General features: G+C 49.9%; 1 protein-coding gene across 2 annotated transcripts in view; it reads right to left on the bottom strand.

The window, feature by feature from the left end:
• UBASH3B (ubiquitin associated and SH3 domain containing B) overlaps nt 1–17,678 on the bottom strand; it is a 72,757-nt gene that overhangs the window by 18,169 nt on the left and 36,910 nt on the right. Inside the window, exons 2-6 of one of the 2 annotated variants that reach the window (XM_066981226.1) lie at nt 9,335–9,392; nt 8,546–8,732; nt 7,865–8,063; nt 5,232–5,401; nt 2,929–3,137 (exon numbers count right to left, since the gene is read on the bottom strand). In XM_066981226.1, the coding sequence (XP_066837327.1) occupies nt 2,929–3,137; nt 5,232–5,401; nt 7,865–8,063; nt 8,546–8,732; nt 9,335–9,392 (823 nt within the window). The remainder of the gene's footprint in view (nt 1–2,928; nt 3,138–5,231; nt 5,402–7,864; nt 8,064–8,545; nt 8,733–9,334; nt 9,393–17,678) is intronic. The other variant, XM_048063312.2, reaches the window with a different exon arrangement.

The raw sequence follows: 17,678 nt of genomic DNA, 5'->3' as shown, positions 1-17,678 counted from the left end.
GGTTGCATTGTGTGGGACACTACAGCAATTTGTCTTCCATTATTTTCCAACCAATAGCGCTGATCAGAGACCGAATGTTTCCCCTCATTGTCCCTAGCAGCTCCAATCTCTGGTACGAGGAGAAAGCACACCAGGAAGTGCCACAGCCAGCAGAGAGGCGTTCTTTAGGTGTATGGAAAACCCTTGGGGTCTGCAGAACGGAAGTGATTCCACTCCGATTTTAGAAGACAGGGAAAGAATTCAGCCCTGGAGGCTCTCAAGACACAACCTGGTTTCACGGGCAGTGACTCTGCTGCTGAAAGCAGAGCCCTTTCTGCCCTATTAAATGGCTCGCCAGGCTTGTCTCTTACTGATGGCAGCCTGTTGGTCTGCAGCCGAGGTACAGACCTTCCTGCAGGGCAGGGATGTCGTTTTGTTCTGTGAAGTGCAAGGTCTGTGCCGGGCAGAGCTCCTGAGGCACCACTGGGATATCAGCCATAAAACCACGTCCTGCAGAGGCCAGGATTCAGCTTCTGCATCGTCTGAGTAGTGCAACAGGGAAACCTTTTTCAGGAGAAATGTTCAAAAGCTGATAAGGTGCTGGCAACCGTATTTTGCTATATGAACGGTTTGATCAAACATCCCAGAATAGCACTTTGCCTGTCATTTCTCCTGCGTGGTATAAGTAGGGTGCTGCAGCCCGGAGTGAGCTGTGTTTCAGTGATGATCTCAATAATGTGTGATTTTCACTTGAAGAATGCAGTCTCTTGTGACTAGGAGGGAAAGCTCAATGGCTCTTCTTTCTTTCTTTCTTTCTTCCTCTGCAGGGATGAAACAGGACGTGGCTGTGTACACAGGGGCGGCACAAACCAGCCACAGCATCCTCGGTCCCAAGGCTGTGAACTGGATCCCATCTCCTCCACCACAGCAGTTCCCCTGCAGTCCTGGTGAGTACTGCCATGCTTTCTTTCACGTCTATGAAATGAAGGTGCCCGTGCCCCATTCTTCTCCTACCAAGAGGATCCTGCTGTGAATACCTTGGCCTAGACGTCAGCGGGGCTTAGGTTGTCCTTGGCTTGCTCTATTGTTTTGACCAAATGACATTCTGTAACCTAATATTCCCCGCGGGAAGCTGTTGTGTAAAATGAGACTGTTTCCGGGTATGTAATAACGTTTTTGATAAATGCTCCATATTGCATGCTCCTGTTCCTGATTTATAGTCCTTAGTGGTAATCAGGGAAGGGGCATTTCCTTTCTTTGCTTGCCTGGAGACAAAGCGGTCCTGGAGGTACAAAACATTTGGCTTTCCTTTTAGTCGCTGCTGCAATAATAATTCTTTCCCATGCTAAGCCTCTAGGCCTCAAAACCCTTCCAGGTACTGTTAGAAGAAAAGTAAAATCCACTAGAGCATGGTGCTGCAGTATTTGTGGACCTGAGGCTATTTTGGCTGGCAAATTTTAGGAGAAGAAAGGACAATTTTGCTGGATTGCAGATGGGGAGGGTCTGGATTAAGTCCTGCCTTCAAACAAACTTGCTGGTTGACTTTGTCCATGCGTCTTGATTTTAATTTATTTAAGCCCTGGTTATTGGAGGTCTTTTCTTTGTGTGGAATGGAAGATGAGTTGAAGTTTGGTGATGGATACAGGGCAGGTAGGTCTGTTCTGTTTGGCTACCATCCGAATGAAAGCCCTTTACTAGCGGTGGCCACTTCTCAAAGGGCAGGCAGAAAGACAATAGATGGTTGTGACAAGAGGGGCGAACAAGTGATCTCTCGCTATGCTTGTCCCTGCCTGGCAGTCTTCTGGGTTGGGCAGGGCTCGGGGTTAAGCCAGGACTGGTTTGTAGAAGGGCAGTGGTTGTGGCAGCCACATCTGGAGGCCAGCCTGAAAGCTGCAATTGTCCCGCGCCTGCTTGCCATCTGCCCTTCACCAGGACACGTGTGAAGCCTGACGAGTCAGAGACAAAATAAAAAGACTGCACGTCATCTTTGCTCTTTTGTTTCCTGCATTTTGCTCGGTTTGAAGAGTTGCTGGATCAGCTTCTGCTAAGTGCTGAATAAGGTCGGGTCTTGTTGTGCTGACACGGGTTATCATGCTTTCCCTTTCTGCACGCAGACCCTCCCACAGGTCATGTTTGCCTGCTGAAATCCGAAATACGAACTGTTTGCGTTTGGTTCTGTATCTCCTTCCGCTCCCTCTGTAACTTGCTGGTGTGACCAGAGCCAAACCCGCGCACCGGTGCACTGTTTGCCAGGGGGTCAGCAGGCAGGAATGTGCCTCTCCGCTCCCCTTGTCATCTTGTGCTCCGGCATGCAAAATACTCCCTGTTCTCCAGATGGCTTTAGGTGCTTTGGAATGCAGACAGCCCTGTGGGGCTTGCAGGAGTGCCCAGACCCACAGGTTTTACTGCTCTTCAACTAATTCCCACCAAAAGCAAGAAGTAATAAGGCATAACCTTGTTCAAAACGAGGTTCTCACTGAAGCCAGTGTCAGGCAGGCGACTAACCACTTCCGAAAGTCTTGCTAAGTATCTTCAGAAACCTTGCTGACCCCAAGTCCTTTTCTCCTGGAATTACACACAACACACCTCACCTCCCAGATTAATGCTCGGATTTAAACCTTCCTGATCCTGCTGCCACCACCGAGGTGCCCACGCAGCGGTGGCTCTGCAGTGGCCATCTGCTCCAGCTCTGGGAACCAGCAGCAGCGATCCTGTGAGTAACAGTTGCTGTAATGTCTTAGCTAAATAAATCACATCATCCTCCAGTCCCATGCATTGGGCTGGCATCCGCTCTTCCTTTGCTTACGAGATGGGGCTTTGTGTGCCCAATGTTTCCCCCAGGTGACCTTCTCAGCAGCCCTGGGAGACTTTTCACTTACCCAGGTGAGATCCCGGCTGCTGAGCCCCCTTTTTACAGTGACAGAAACTGAACGGAGCGGCTTTACCTACCCGTGAAACACCCAGGTCCCGCATTCATCCGCCTTCGTGATGTAATTTTCAGGCAGCAGCCCAGAGCAGCCAGTTGCAAGGGAAATGCCATAAATCCAGCCCTCACTTGTACTGGTTTGTTCCACTGGGGACATGAAAATAAAATCCCCTGGGACCAGCTCGAGTTCATCGTCATTCTGGGGTGTGTAAGGGTAGATCACTTGCAGAGTCTGGGGGAGAAACAGAAGCACAAATGAATGAAAGGGTTGTTAATGGCAGGGAATCTTCAGCAGAGTGGGGCAGGAGTGCTCCCGTACCAAACCTTTAACATGTGCTCGGTGTAGACAGCTCTCCTTACAATGCAGCACTTTGTGCTTTGTCCAGGGAAGCTTTACCTTGAGGGAATTCCTACTGCTTCCCACTCTTTGGTGCTGGAAAGCTTTTCTTGGTACTGACTCCTTCCTCCCTCTGATTCCAGCCATGTCTTTGATAACCAGAAGGGAAAGGAGGGGATGGCTTTTCAGAGGGAGCAGAAACATGACTGCGTGCTTAAAGTGGTCTGTTAAAAACGGAACTGAACTCTTAGTGTGAGCTGGAATTCACACGGTTCTCGTGGTCAGTGGCCGCTGTCGCTGTACCTACTTATGCTGAAAGAGCAGCTGTCATTGCTGCTGCTTTTGAAGTCGAGGCAGAGCCAGTCGGGGGGACAGCAGGTCTGAGTGTGTGACATGCTGCTCCTGAGCTGCGTGTTCACAGGTGTGAGAAGCACTGAGACGCGGCCGCCTGCTTTTCTTTGTATTTCCTAACGTGAAAAGGTTAAAAGGTGGGGCAAAGCTCAGCGAATGTAATTCCGTAATCCTCTCCTCGCTAGGGCGTGAGGAATGCACGCGTATTAAATGTCTGTCAGCGACTTTCCCTGGAAATGGCTGCAGCAGCGTCTCGGTTAAAAGGAGAACAAACGCGTTACTGTCCCTGGGCCTAACTTCTGCAACAGTGTCATGCAAAGACAAACCATGATCTGGTGAGCAGCTCTGATCTGCCGGTGGTGTCGGACCGGTTGCTCACCAATCCTTCTAGATATTTGTGGTATCTTGAAAGGCAGATGGAAACCAGTCACCGTCACCTGATACCGCAGGGCCCGAACTCTCGCACGCGGCTGCCTGGAGTTCGATGTGCGAAGCTGTGAGCTGGTTCTCAGCAGCACCTCCCTGCGTGATCGGTGGCGGTGCTGAGCACTTGCAGCTTCCACAGGACAAGATGACACTTGGACAGGAAAGGAGGCAGTCACGCGTGGATATATGGCTTGGGCCAGGTCAGAGAGCCGTGCATGAGAGACTTCAGCTCTCCAGAAGATTTGGCAGTTTGTTTCCTCCACGGGGTATCGTGTGCTGGGCTAAAATCATTGTTTCCTACTTTGCCACAGGTTTTCTTTGTCTAATTCTGGACTGTGCACGTTGGTGGGATTAATCACCCCAGCCTTAGGAGTGTAGGTAGCCACCAGAGCCTGAGCAGGCAGCTTCTGGAGGTTTCCTCCTCCAGGAGCTGATTCATCTCATCCCCAGATAGACATCTCAGATGGGACAGATGACGCTCTTGTGGAGGTGCCTGTTTGTCCGCACTGACTGCGAAGGGAGCCTCGGGTGAGTGGCTCAGGCTTAGATGTCTACTTGGGGGTATTTACAGGGAGGTGGGACAAATCTCACACGTGGTTTCTCTGTGCCCAAGGTCTCAATTTACAGAAATTTTTTTTTTTCTTTCCATATATTGTGTCGGAAAACAATACTGAGAAAACTGTGGTAAGAGACTTAGGCAGTGCAGCTGCAGGATCCGTGAGTACTTGAAGTATTTAGGCCATGAAGGTAAAGGTTTCTTGAACAATGAAACCAAATGCTGTGATTGATGGCTAGAGTTCAGGTTAAGATACACTGGCCTGGCTCTGGAGAGATCGGGGCAATTTACATCGAGCTAACAGGAGGGTCGTTGTTAGAATGAATTAATCCAGCAGGAAGTCGTTCCTGCAAGAAATGAGATGGGGCGGGGGGGAAAGCAAGTCTAGATGGCATGAGTAAAGCAAAAAAGGCGAGATGCTCTGTTGGTCCAGCTGACTGGTGGGATGTGGGAGATCTATGTTCTTGTGGACTGATGGAAATTCTTTAATGTCTGTGTAGTCTGTGCTGCGTATCTGGGCTCAGCACAGCTCCTCATGCAGCTCACAACCTGTGAGCGCTGCTGAGCCACAAATGCAGCTAGAACAGCCTGCAGTTCTGCTAGATCCTCCTTTTTTTTTGGTCTTTTTGGACCGAAACAAACTCTAAGAACCGTACCTCATGGTTAACGAAGCGTATGTCTCGGGAGAATATCGCAGCGACCCAGTCGCAGCCCAGCTTGACGTCGATGTTCTGCGCCAGCTTCTCCAGCGTGGGCAGGTGGCTGGTTTGGAAGTGGTAGGCCAGCGTCACGTGGAGCTGCTTCTTGTGGGGCTCCACGTGAACATCTGCAACAAGAAGATGACGGTTATCAACAAGGGGCTGCCACGATGAGCAGCTTTTCTAAGGTGTAAGGGTGTCTGTCACCTCTGAACAGGAGCAGAACTTCTCAAGGTAGCTTAAGTGGAAAAATTGTGTAGGTCAGTTTGTGGAAAGGCTTTGGGGAAGTCAGATATGGGTGCCCTATATAGGCAGTACCTTGGATCAAGTGATTGGATTTGTGGCCTGATTCAGTCCTTAGTCACACCGGGGTGGTAGACAAGGCATCCACGCCAAACTGCCAACGCTCATTTGCATTCAGAAGAAAAGGGGTGTCTGGATGGTGTGATAGCAATTACTGTAATTTTGGGTCTTCTGCTAAAAAAGAGACTTTTCCAGGTAAGGGGTAGCCTTTTTTTCATTGGCAGCTGAGGCTTTCTCCAAAATAAGCAAGTAAAAAAGCATAATTTTTACTGTCCCTCCTCTGTTCTCTCTCTTACATTATATATCAGAAATCCATAGAGTTTACAGGTTCATGCAAGTTGATGAGATCTTTTTCCTGGACATTAACTGGGTTACCAGTTCACCCACTGAGGGTAAGGTGTTCCAAAATCATGAAGGCAGAAGTTGGTAAGATAATTACCAGCTGATTCAAAAATGATCCCGTAGAAAAAGAAACTGTATTTGGAAGAGAGTCAAGGAAGCAGAAAGGTGAAAATACGTGAAACACTGGGACTCTCCCAGTGGATGTGGAAATCATTGGATGCATTGTTTGCATGTAATTTACTCTTGCTTATTCAACCAAAAATTGCAATTAAATTTGACTGATTATTCAGTCAAAATTGCAGCTATTCAGAGACTTGGCTCCAAATGCCAGCCAGGGGTAGCTTTGCGAGCTCATCCATCTTGTTTTGATCAGCACGAAAAAAATATGCTGTGGATCTCTGAAGAAGCCCCAGAGACTTTAATGTGATAACTTGACCAAGCTGTGGACTGCAATGCAGCAAAGAGCTTCCCCTCAGAAAGAACTGACCAGTTTGGTCCGAATTGGAGCTGTTGCAGGGCTAGAAGTCTGCTGGAAGCTGCTGGTGCCTCCTTCTCTTCTGGGTCAGCATTTTTGGGGTACGCAGTGCCCCTTCTGGCTGTGTTGTTCTGGATGGTAACGTACACTGTGCAGGGAACGCTTGCACTGCTCTCACGTGGCTGCAGCAGTTCTGGGACCTGGCTAACATCTTTGTGCTTGTTGCTGCCGTCCAAAACGTGCACTTGTAATGCTAACAGCTATTTCCTCCCTCTTCTAAGGGGAAGAAAAGTTCTAGGTCACCATCAGGTGGAAGCAGCGCCTTTCAGAGGTGCGATGAACCTATGACACCTCTGTACCTCTTCCTCTGAACCAGGGCAGCCACCTGGAGCTGTTCTGCAAGGCGTCGCGGGCTGCCTGTCTAGATGGAGACACTGCAGGGGCTCGGCCGTTGCTGTACCTTGATGCACTTAAGCTCCAGGATAAGCCTGCGAGAAGGAAGGACCAAGTGTTGTGGCTGGGCCACAAGGTTTGGAAAGGGCACCTCAGGTCTTCTTGCTGAGCCCTGGGTGTGCATCTCAGAAATGCAGCAAAGACCCAAAGGCAGAGGAAAGTTTTGTGACAGCGGCTCGAGGTAGTGAGAGGAGCAGGAAACGCTCAGCCTCGCGGGCTGTGTCTAGCTGAAAGGTTAAGGAACCGCCAAATGTCAACTTCCCCTTCAGGAGATAACACTTGAGACTAAGTGTGAGGTGATCTTTAAACTGAAAAAGCCCTGAAAAACAAGGCACCCAGCAGGGTGCTCCTCTCAGGCTCTTAGCCCTCAGGCCACCCTTTCTGCAGCTTGCAGGTATCGCTGCTTTTCTGTGGGCAGCCCTGACATTTAGCTCCTCTACCTACATTAATTGGGTATTCTCCCTTTGCCCAGTCATGGTGAACCATCACAGCATCGACAAGGTAGCGAGACAGATGACCTTTGAAATGGCCACTGTGAGGAGCGTGGGCTTTCATGTGATGCAGCATCACAGTCCTCGGTATCTCAAGTTAAATTACACAGCTGGACAAAGACCGCTGCTTGCTGGGTGAGTGGTCATTTAATGTATATATATTTTAATAACAAACGTAATTCTTGGCATGAGCAAAATACCTCAGTGCAGTAAAATGCAGCTGATTGTAATTATTTTTCTGATGTGGCAGAGAGAAATGTAACATCTTGTAGTAAAAGGAGCCCTGTATCAGGGCTGATACATCAGCCTGGCTTGGGAAGAGTTCTTTCAGGAAAAAAAATACTCATCTTCTCGTCTCCTCTTCCTCAGGAGCAGTCTGTTAGGAAAGCCACTTGTGCTGGGGTTAATTCTTGGTGAGGAACCTCTGCATGGGCTGCTCCTTCAGCTCCTCTTTGCAAGGGTTTGCACGAGCGAGCCCAAGCCCTGACCAAGCTGCGAACGCTCGGTGGCTGCCTGCAGTCACTCACCTGCTTTGGAGGCTGCCTCTGCAGCGAAGTCTGCAGCAAACTTCTTGAGCACCTCAGCACTTTCTTCCTTGACAAAAAGCCCGATGAAGTTCGAGGACGTGTAGAGCTCCAGAGGCAGAGGGGCAGGGAACTTGCATTTCCACCGCATCACAGTGGCCTGCAGAGCTTCAGTGAGAGCGTCGACCTTGCTGTCCTCGCACTGCCGAAGGAAAGAGGACAAGCATTGCTCAGAACTGAGCCTTACGCCTGTGCTTAGCTCTGTAGCGCACTCAGAGAAAGGAAGGGCTTGGGTGGGTGAACAGGAAGGGTAGAAAAAGCCTGGGCCACAGAAATAGGGGTCAGACACCATCTGTCCCCCCCTTGCCCCTGAAGCAGGATCAGCTGTCCCAAAGTAACCTGCCTAACCTCACTCCCCGTGCTGCCTATTCGCATGTTAACAATCACTGGAGGTTGTGAGAATTTGGTCTGCTGCTCCTCCCTGAAAACAACTTGCTTACAGACCAGTTACCTCCCCGACAAGCCCAGGCATCAGGCGGTTCTGGTCCTAACACCCCTGAACTCTGAGCACAAAAACCCGCCTGCAGCGACCGAACCAAGCGTGCAGCACTTCCAGCCCGAGCCTGGCGTGGGCCGCTCATCAACACATGCATAAAGGCAGCAAAAAGAGGAGCTCTGGTTTACCATAAAGAACTGGCAAAGGGTGATATGTGGGAAAATGTTGTGAGCTTTGTTCTTCCCACAGATCTGCTTTGACTGCTGCCAGAACTCAGAGAGCTTCTGAGCCAGGGGGCCGGTGGGGCGCAGGTAGAGGACGTACTCCCGCGGCAGAGTGTCATCGAGGAATGGGTCACCCACATGGGAGAACAGCCTGAGGGGGAGAAAGAAGTGTTAGACTGACATACAAAGGCTTTTTTTTTTTCTTTTTTCCCCAGCAAAATCAGCTTGCCCTGTCCTCACTCCCTTTCCTTCTTCCTTTATGGAAAAAATCAGCTCTTACGGGTCAGGCAGAGAGCTGCGCTGTCTCTCTTGCAGCCCATTACCGCTCCTAAGTAACACAGAAAATGGGTTTTTAGTTTCAGACCGAGGCTCTCAAGATCTACCCTCCGTCACTGCTTCTGCCTCGCTGACATTCGCTGTACAAAACACGGCAGGGAAAGCACTGGAAATTGCTCAACATCTTCAAGAAGGTGGCTCTCGGTTTTGTGTTTAGGCACCAGGGTGGAGAGCAGCAGTTCCTTTCTCTCACCTTTCTGTTGCTATTACGTGCGATCACAAACTCCCTCAGACAAGGCTTGCTTCTTGGTTGCTTATTTGCAGCACTTAAATAATAGGTCTCTAATTTTGCTACTGCTTTCCAGACAATGCCCCTGTTAAAACTTCTGCCATAACATTTTACATTCTGCTGGCTAAAATCTTAGCCTTTCAGTTCACTGATTTCTTTTTCTCTTTTGAACATTTATTACTTCATACCAACCAGTCGCATGCTGCTTGAACGCTTCTTCCACCTGTTGACGCCAGTGCTTTTTGTCTGAAAAGAAAGCAAAAAAAAAAAAAGACTGTTTCAGTGATGCTGGCTTATACAGATACAGGCTCATCTATTGTTCGAGCCGAGCAAGACAGACATCTTTAATCTCACATTAGCTAGGAGCTAAGTTCTGCCTTAATTCCCTCCAAGTAGGGTTACATATTGTGAATACTTACAGGAAAGCTGAGTCAAATTTTGGGGTGAAGCCTAGGGTGATTAAAATAATTACAGCCATACCCCAAGCATCCAAACCAAGCGCATCGTGTGTTGCCAGTCTAGTCCTGCAATTATTTAGCTGAACCTCTGGATGTTCCCTGGTGCTTTTCTGGACAGTGAAGTGCCTTCTAGCAGACCTCTAGCTAATGGCATTTAATGGCCTCTGCGCTGGGCATTTGCTCGGCAGGGAAATGAAAAGGGTTGGCTCTGAGGCGCAGGCACTGCAGTGGCACCGAGGACAAGAGAAATTCAGCTGCCACCAGGGGGCACAAAGCCGAGATTTTTCAGGTTAGAATAACCTGCCAAAATTTGCCAGTGCTCTTCAGTCCTTATTGCATGAATGTGCACTTCTGCTTTGGTTTTTTTTTTTTTTTTCCCTCCAGGATGCCTAAATATCCCTTTTCCCCCAGCTATTAGCACCAAAGTCTTCTGTTAAGCAAGTTGTTCAGCTGCAGAACAAACCAGTGCGGTGCCGCCTTTTTATCCCAGCAGAGTTTTCCAAATGCTCTGCATCAGCACCGAAATGCAGCTGTGGTTCAGCTCAGCTTTGTAACGCCAGGGACTGCCAAAACGAAGAACTCACCCAGAATCCAGGAGGCATAAATGTGTAGCAAAAAATATGAATGAGGGAGGCAGAAAAGGATAGAAATTTTAGGGCCTTGAGGCAGAATCGGGCCCTTGGCTGGGTGTCGGGAGGCAAACTCCCCATCAGTAGGTGATTTCAGAGCTTTCTACTTAAGGAACGAAGGGCACTGTTGCTCTCAGACAAGTGCTACAGATGCGGTAGGAAGGAGGTCACCCTGAAAGGGATGTTGGTTTAATCTAATTCACAACAGGTAACCCCTCGGCACGTGCTTGTGCAAAGTGGTGTGGGTGGAGGAAGGCCTGAGAATCACACAGCCTTCGCAGGAGGCAACAACGGGGTCTCTGGGCAGCTCTGCCCCGAAGCCAGGGAAGGAATCCCCCGAAGCAGCAGTGCCAGAGAGGGATCCACATCCTACAAACCCACCGCGCTGCACCGATCGGGGCATATTTCCCAGCGTCAGACAGCAGGGAAGGCAGCCAGGCACCGGTGCAGCTCCTGCCGAGGGCAGAGCCCTGTGGCTGCTGCTCTGCTTGAGGAGCAAGAGCAGACACACAGTCCTGGGGCTGACAAAGGCAACAGCCAGTTTTATTCTCCTGTTGTTAATTTGGCCGAAGCAGCTGCCTCCATTTTGCTCTGTGGGTTGGATGTTGTGTCTCCGAGCTGTTAACGACACAAAATCTGACCGAGGATAGGAAAAGTTTCAGTTTCCAGTGGCCAGCCTCAAGCCGTAACCTAATCTCGCTGAATATGGTGTGTTACAGCCTAATAATAATTCAAAAAGCTTGCTGACATCCTTAAGCCATAGGCAATGTGTCTGGCCCAAGGGACAGGCTCGGTGTGCTGCATACCCCGTACTGTCGGCTGCGTGGAGGTGCTGGGGGTTGGCCGTAAAAAATGGGTGCAAGGGAGGGCGAAGGGTCATGACTGCAGGGCCCAGGGCCTTGGCTGTAGGATTAGGGCAGCAGGGACCCTTCGGCATTTCTTGCTCCTGCCCGCAGTGCCCTGCAGGACATGTGCTGAGCTTCCGCTGCCCTTTCTGGGTGCAGCGATGACTTCTGAAAGCACTCCGATAACCAGGCGGGAGGACGAAATGTTACCCGCTTGGTCAGAGACGCGTGTTGTTGACTCAGCTGTGTTTCGGCTCTGCCATTGGCTTCCCCACCCCTTGAATATACACATTTTTGTTCATTTTGAGAGTAAGAGGAAGGCAGAAAGATAATGCTGCAAAAAAGAGCTGTGTTGCAAATGGGCGATTATGAAAATACTTCCTCCTGAAGCGCTTTGCTGCCCTTATCTGCCAGCATTCATCTGAGATCAGCGGGGTGCTAGTCCAGGCACCTGCCTTCTGGAAGGATGCGTCTTGCACGGCCAACACCACAGCTCGCTCTGTTCTGTCTTGCTGACCTTTGCCCAGACTGGCTCGGATGCATTTTGCAAAACAGCCGCTGCTTTGCTTTGGGAAGCGGTTCCGCAAAAGGCTCTCCCTTTGCACGGCCTGGGAAGGCTTCGGGGAGGCTGCTCCTTGAACGCAGCGATGTCCAGCTGCCTCAGCTGACCGGCCGTGGATTTTCCCTGCTGTGGTTTCATCATCCATTTCTGCTGTGCTGCCTTTGCTCAGCTCACCTCCCCTCTTGCCTACGTTGTTTATGCTCTTAAACACCACTAAAATTCGACTCCCCTAAGCGTAGATCTTGCCACTGAAGTGTGGCTGTCGGTGTGTCTGCGCTGCATCCGAGGCGGTGACTTAGAAATGCCCCCCCAGTGAAGCTCTGGCCTTGATGGGAGCAGTTTCTCCAGCTGCAGGGCGAGGGCAGACAAGCTGGCTCTCCCTCGTCGTTTGCTCTCCCCAGACCCCGGAGCAGAGCTCCGAAGGAGTCAGGCACAACCTAGCGGGACAGATGGTTCTGCCGCCCACCCTCGTTGACTTGTTGGCTTCATGACTTGGTGTTTCCTTGGAACAAATGGCACAATGGGGCTCTGCTGGAGTCGCCTGCAGCTCCTTCTCCGCTGCCTTTGTACTCCCAGGACCCCAAAGGGCATCAGAAAACACTAGGCTGGGCTCCCCCCACGTTGCTCACGAGTGATTTGAAAAGGTGCCTCTCTCCTCCACAGGGACAATAAAACTCCCTTTCCAATTTAATTTTCAGTGCAAGGAGGAAATGCTGCACGAAGCAAACAAAGGGCGAGGTATATTTTTATCACGGGACCTGAAACTGAGAGAATTTTATTTCTTTTTTAATTTAACGCTGGGAATGAAGTCGATGCCTGACAGCTCCTGGTTAGGCACGGAACAGGGCATGCCCTGAACCCCTCCCCAATACCGATCTCTGCAGCCACCAGGCAGGGCTGGGAGAGGAGCCTTCCGCTGGGTGCCCCGCTGCCAAAATCAACTTTTAAAAAGCTGAGCAGCTGAGACCGGTCACGGCTACGTTGGTCACTTCAAGAAGCGGCCTGGTTTTCATGACTGCTGAGTGCAGTGGGAGCTGGGAGGCAATATTCAGCTCCGGAGGAAATCAGGTCACTTAATTAGGTGACGGCTACGGCTTAGGTGCTCAGCTTTCCTCGCGCTGGGTAGCAAGTGTTGGCTGTAGTACTGTAGCTAGTGGAAAGAAGTGGTTTTGTGACACAGATGCACCAGAAAAGACAAAAGGCAGAAAACAACCTATTTTTCGGAGTCCACCCAACCGCCATCGCACAGAAACCATTTCTGGTCACGCAAACGTTGCAGCTGGATGCAGATCGGAGGGGAAAGGCTTTGTGCAGCGTTACGAGCCCCCTGAGCCTCCCGATTCCTCCCGCTCTTAATTGCGGCTGCCTCCGAGATGAAGCGCGGGGCACTCATTTAACGATGCCCAGCAGCACGCGAGAGCAATTTGGAACAGAAGGCGAGGGCGATGCTACGTCCGACGGCAGGTGGGTGCACGGAGGCTTTGGAGAAGGAGAAAGAAGATCCTAATAGCAGTGCCTTCCAAAAGCACCGCAGGTATTTTAGCCACCACAAAGAGTTTTTTGATTTGTTCAGCCTCAAAGGCCTCCCTGTGACTCTCTTCAGTCAAGTCAAAGGGAAAGTCCTCCTCCGCTGAACCACTGGTTGCACGGCGTTGAATATTGCTAGGACGTGTCCCTGCTAAACACTTGACCCCTTAGCCTGAGACACGGCAGCAGAACTCGTGTTGCTGCCCCGAAACACACATTAACGTGTAACTGGTGCCCATTTTAACCCCAGCCCACTTACTGGGGGAGCACACAGCTCTGCATGGTACAGAATTTAACTCATTACTCTTGAAGGATTTTTGGCTTCCTGCAATTTCAAGGTAGAAAAAAAAAAAGCAACAGGGGACCGTCAATTCAGCTAGGAAATACATATCAATAAACATAAAGCATAATGGCAAGATCCCATTTACTTCAGAGGAAATGGCTGTAATGGGGAATGATGCATTAACCATAAAGAGAGCCTTCAGTCTCAGCAGCACCACGTAGAAATCCTGCCTCTGTGATCGCTCAGCTTTCTTATTCCAGTCCAATTTAAAAGAGGAAGGTGCACGTAGCTGCCAGAGCAAGGGGCAGGAGTGACCTGTTTGACGCATCTCTTTCTGCACCCATGTTATATTCTATCCCTAAAAAGGTGTGCAGGCTTCGGGGTGGTGACGCCAGGGCAGCGATCGGATGATGTGCTGGGGCTGTGAGCGTGGCTGTGTCCACGTTTCGCCAGGCTGCGCGGCCGGGGCTGAGCCCTTCCAGCCCTCGGAGGTGGCCCCTGGGGCACCCGGAGCTGCTGCCACCGCCGCAGGCAGCCTCCTCTCCTCCTCGCACCTCCACGTAAGCCCAGGCTGAGTCACGCAGCAGGTCTGAACCCTCGGGTGCGGAGAGCCTGCTTGTTCTCCAGAAGCGATGCCTAATTCATGAAGAGGTCGCCCTTCTGGCTGCTGCTTGGGGCTGAATTTTCCCTCTTTCCGTTGTCTCTCCTTTTGCTGCGATAAGCAGAGATCGAAAGCCTGCCGCGGGCGCAGCCGACCTCTGTGTGTGTAAGAAGGGGCTTGCTCTGCTGCACGGCGCTGCCCATGGAGGCAGCAGCAAGCGCCAGCAGCAGCCTCTACCTCAGATCCACCTACGGGCTGTCTGCCTACGGAGGCACCCAGGGATTTGTGAATGAGCAATGGAAGGAAGGAGGCAGACTGTAAAAGAAAGGGAATGACTAAATCTTCCCTTTCGTTACGTGCCTCATGCCCAGACAAACTTCTTATCCCTCAACGAAACCCCTCGGAGGGATGAATTCATCATTTCAAGTAGCCCTGAATCTTTGGCCCATAAAATATTTAGCTGTGTAAATAAAGATTTGTTGGAAACTGCATTAAACATGATGGAAGGACTTGGCTCTCCTCGTCGGGAGGTTCAGTTTGAAGCTGCCTGACACGATAAGAGAGGAATTATGGATCGTAATTTATGCAAAAGGAGTCTGATAGAGAAACGTTGTCACATAGAACAGTTTTGTTAGGATTAAAAAACAAGCAGTTTTATTTTGGCTCGTTTGGGCGCGTGTGCATAAAATATGCATTTATGTAAACGAGTATTCAGATAGGTATATGTAGCTATTGCAACCCTGACTTTTTTTTTTCAGTCTGTGTTGGTTTATGGTAAAGGAATAGAAAATACAGTGCTGGCTGGCTGCAGGGAGTGACGAGAGGACAACAGAGCTTTGCGGATGGGGCTGCAGCTGCTGCCTGGGGCAGGGCTCCCCGGGCAGGTCCAGGTTGGGAGCCCAGCAGTCGGCTCCCCCTTAGCTCACAGGTCAAACTCAGCCCCTGAATTCACATCCTGCTCTGCAGCAGTACGCAAAGCGAAGCAGTTACAAGTTCTTTGCACCGAGTAGCGTTTGCAGCTTTCTGGTCCGCGTTTCCAAATTGCCCCTTCAGCGACATTTATAGATTCCTTAATTTTTGCAGTTTTTTCATCAATTGTTTCTACCGCTCACAGCACAACAGTGGAAATGTGTCTGTTTTGGGCTTTCAATGAACGATTGCCTATTGAAGAACGATTTTGCTAGCAAACTTTCTGTCCATCTGATTAGTCGACTATTTGATGTAGGAATACCCACGTTCCACATAACTGACTGCTCGTCTTGAGAACTGCCTTGTTTTTCCACAAGCACAAACGGCCACGGTGAGGTGTTCTGCTCAAATGCTTTTTGCTGTGGGTTATTCAAATGTGTTCCTCCGAATCCTCAATATTCACAATTCAGTTGGTCACCAAAAATCATATGATACCGCTTCTGTTCTCATTCGGGTGACCTTACTTCTATAAATAGGGTCAGGACAGGAAGACATCACTAGGGATCAAGTTCCTGGTTGGGGGGGCGGGTAGGTTCCTTTTCTGCAGTTTGTAAGGAAAAAAAAAACCAAACACCCAGGAGTTTTTGCAAGGAAGAAATCAGTCTAGCATCAGCGCATGGCAGGAGGAATATTTTTTCTTCCCTTCACCGAGCTTCAGCTCAATCCTCCAAGCACTACCTTAGCTTATCCTTCTGTTGCTTTCCACGCGTGACGGAGGACATAAAGTCCTCGTCGCGTCGAACTGCGTGACTCTAACTGCAGCTACATCCTCCGCGAGGCGCGAGCCCCTTGATGTACGCTGGGATCCGCAGAGGCACCTGCGGTCCGGTGCAGCATCCCCAGTTCAGGTGAGCGCACGCTACAAGCAGATCCCAGCGACGTAAATCCCCACTTCTCGTCTGGAAGATGGGAACTTGGAGAGGAGCACAGGGAACTGCACAACTGCACAGTGGCTGTGGGGACTGCAAGATTTCAAACTGTGCTATATCCTGTAGGTCACGTAAATATTTACAGAAGGTGCCTGACAGCATGACAGGGCTCAGTGCTTCCCTTCCTCCTCCTTCCTGAGCTGTGCCTGCTTACTCCCAGCTATTGAGTGCTGAGCTCTGGGAGTAGGAAAGAGAGAGAAATGGGAAACCCCACCAGAAATCAGTTCGGGAAAAGCGCTGCTATGTATTTCTAGTTTCCATCACTTAAAATGTTCTTTTTTCAGAGGAGAGGCCAGCTGGCAAGCTGCAGTCTGACCACACGACGATGACAATTATTTTTAAGTGCAGAGAGCGGGGGCCTGGCTGTCTGTGTCTGTTTGTTTTTTCAGGCTGTGTAAGATTTTGAAGGTGGATTTTTTAGCACATGTGCACTAAGTCGTTCCCTTAATCCTCTGCTTAGGCAGCTTGTTAAAGCACAAGGAGAGGGAAGTACAGACTTGTAAAAAGTGTCCGGGATAAAGACAGGAATGTAGCAGCCATTTAACATTTTTCAAGAGATACACAGTTTAAAAAGGAAACAGGATATTATTTTCTTTAAAACAATAATAGCACAGCTTTTACGTGAGGCACAGGCTCGGCCGTGCAGTCACCAGCCACCCCACCAGGTCCCTGCGTGACCTTGGAGGGAAGGGGCTGGTTCACGTCGGTCACACACCGTCACCTCCTGCTATTCCCCACGGCAGCTCCAGGTGCAAAAACTTGCCCTAAGTTTTCTCCCACCTCAGCTGGGAGATTCAGAAAGGTGCAGCTTTTTGGTGCAGAGCAAGCACTGGGAAAAGGTGTAGGGATAATGAAGACTGCTGCTGTTAAAGGGTTGCAGAATTGTGAGGCTGAACAAAAGAATCCAATACGGAATCAAAAATAATCAAATATATCGAGTCGAATTCAAAATCATTCTAGAATTTCTATTTGAGTCTAAATTCAAATCTAAATGAAATGAAAATCTAAATGAAATTCAAATCTAAATGAAATGAAAATCTAAATGAAATTCAAATCTAAATGAATCTAAATTGAAATAGAAGGTGTTTACAACTGAGACACATTCAGCAGAGGCTTGTCCCCTTCAAACACCTCGTTGAAATACTAGCCAGGATGCTGCAGAATGAGCAAAATGTCATTACCCAAGTACTCTGCGCAGCACAGGGGAGCAGGAACTTTTATCCCAATACTATTAATACACTTTTAGCTAACCAGGAAGACGACGTCGTTGTACGGAGCCAAGTTAGAGGTTTAAGTATGCTCAAATGTACCATCTGGAGTTTCAGTGATAGCCAGAAAAGGAAGCAGTTGTCATGCTGATTGGAAATAAATAAGTTCCCTCGCAGTGTTCAAGACAAACACGATGCTTTCTTCTTTCTAACTGCTCTTCCTAAACAGCGACGAGCCGGCTTGTAACAGAGATTTGCAGTGTCTGTTTTCTACATCCCGCTCCTCCTATTGCTGGGGCCTCTTTTCCCCATCCCGGGCGGGTTTTGGGGCAGAGCGTGGATCTGCAGGAGGGGAGGACGGGCCAGGTGGCTGGGGATGGCACATGGTGCTCATCGTGCTTCGTGAGCACCTGCCTCTCCATCTGTCACCTCGCCTCCCGCTCCGGAGCGGCACAGCTAGTTTTCAGCTAGGAGCACCGGGACCTGCTGCCAAAAAGCTGGGCGCGGTGACGGAGAGCACC

This window comes from Anser cygnoides, chromosome 21, assembly GCF_040182565.1.
Source record: "Anser cygnoides isolate HZ-2024a breed goose chromosome 21, Taihu_goose_T2T_genome, whole genome shotgun sequence".
Lineage (NCBI taxonomy): Eukaryota > Metazoa > Chordata > Aves > Anseriformes > Anatidae > Anser > Anser cygnoides.
This window is presented reverse-complemented; position numbering and strand designations above follow the sequence as displayed.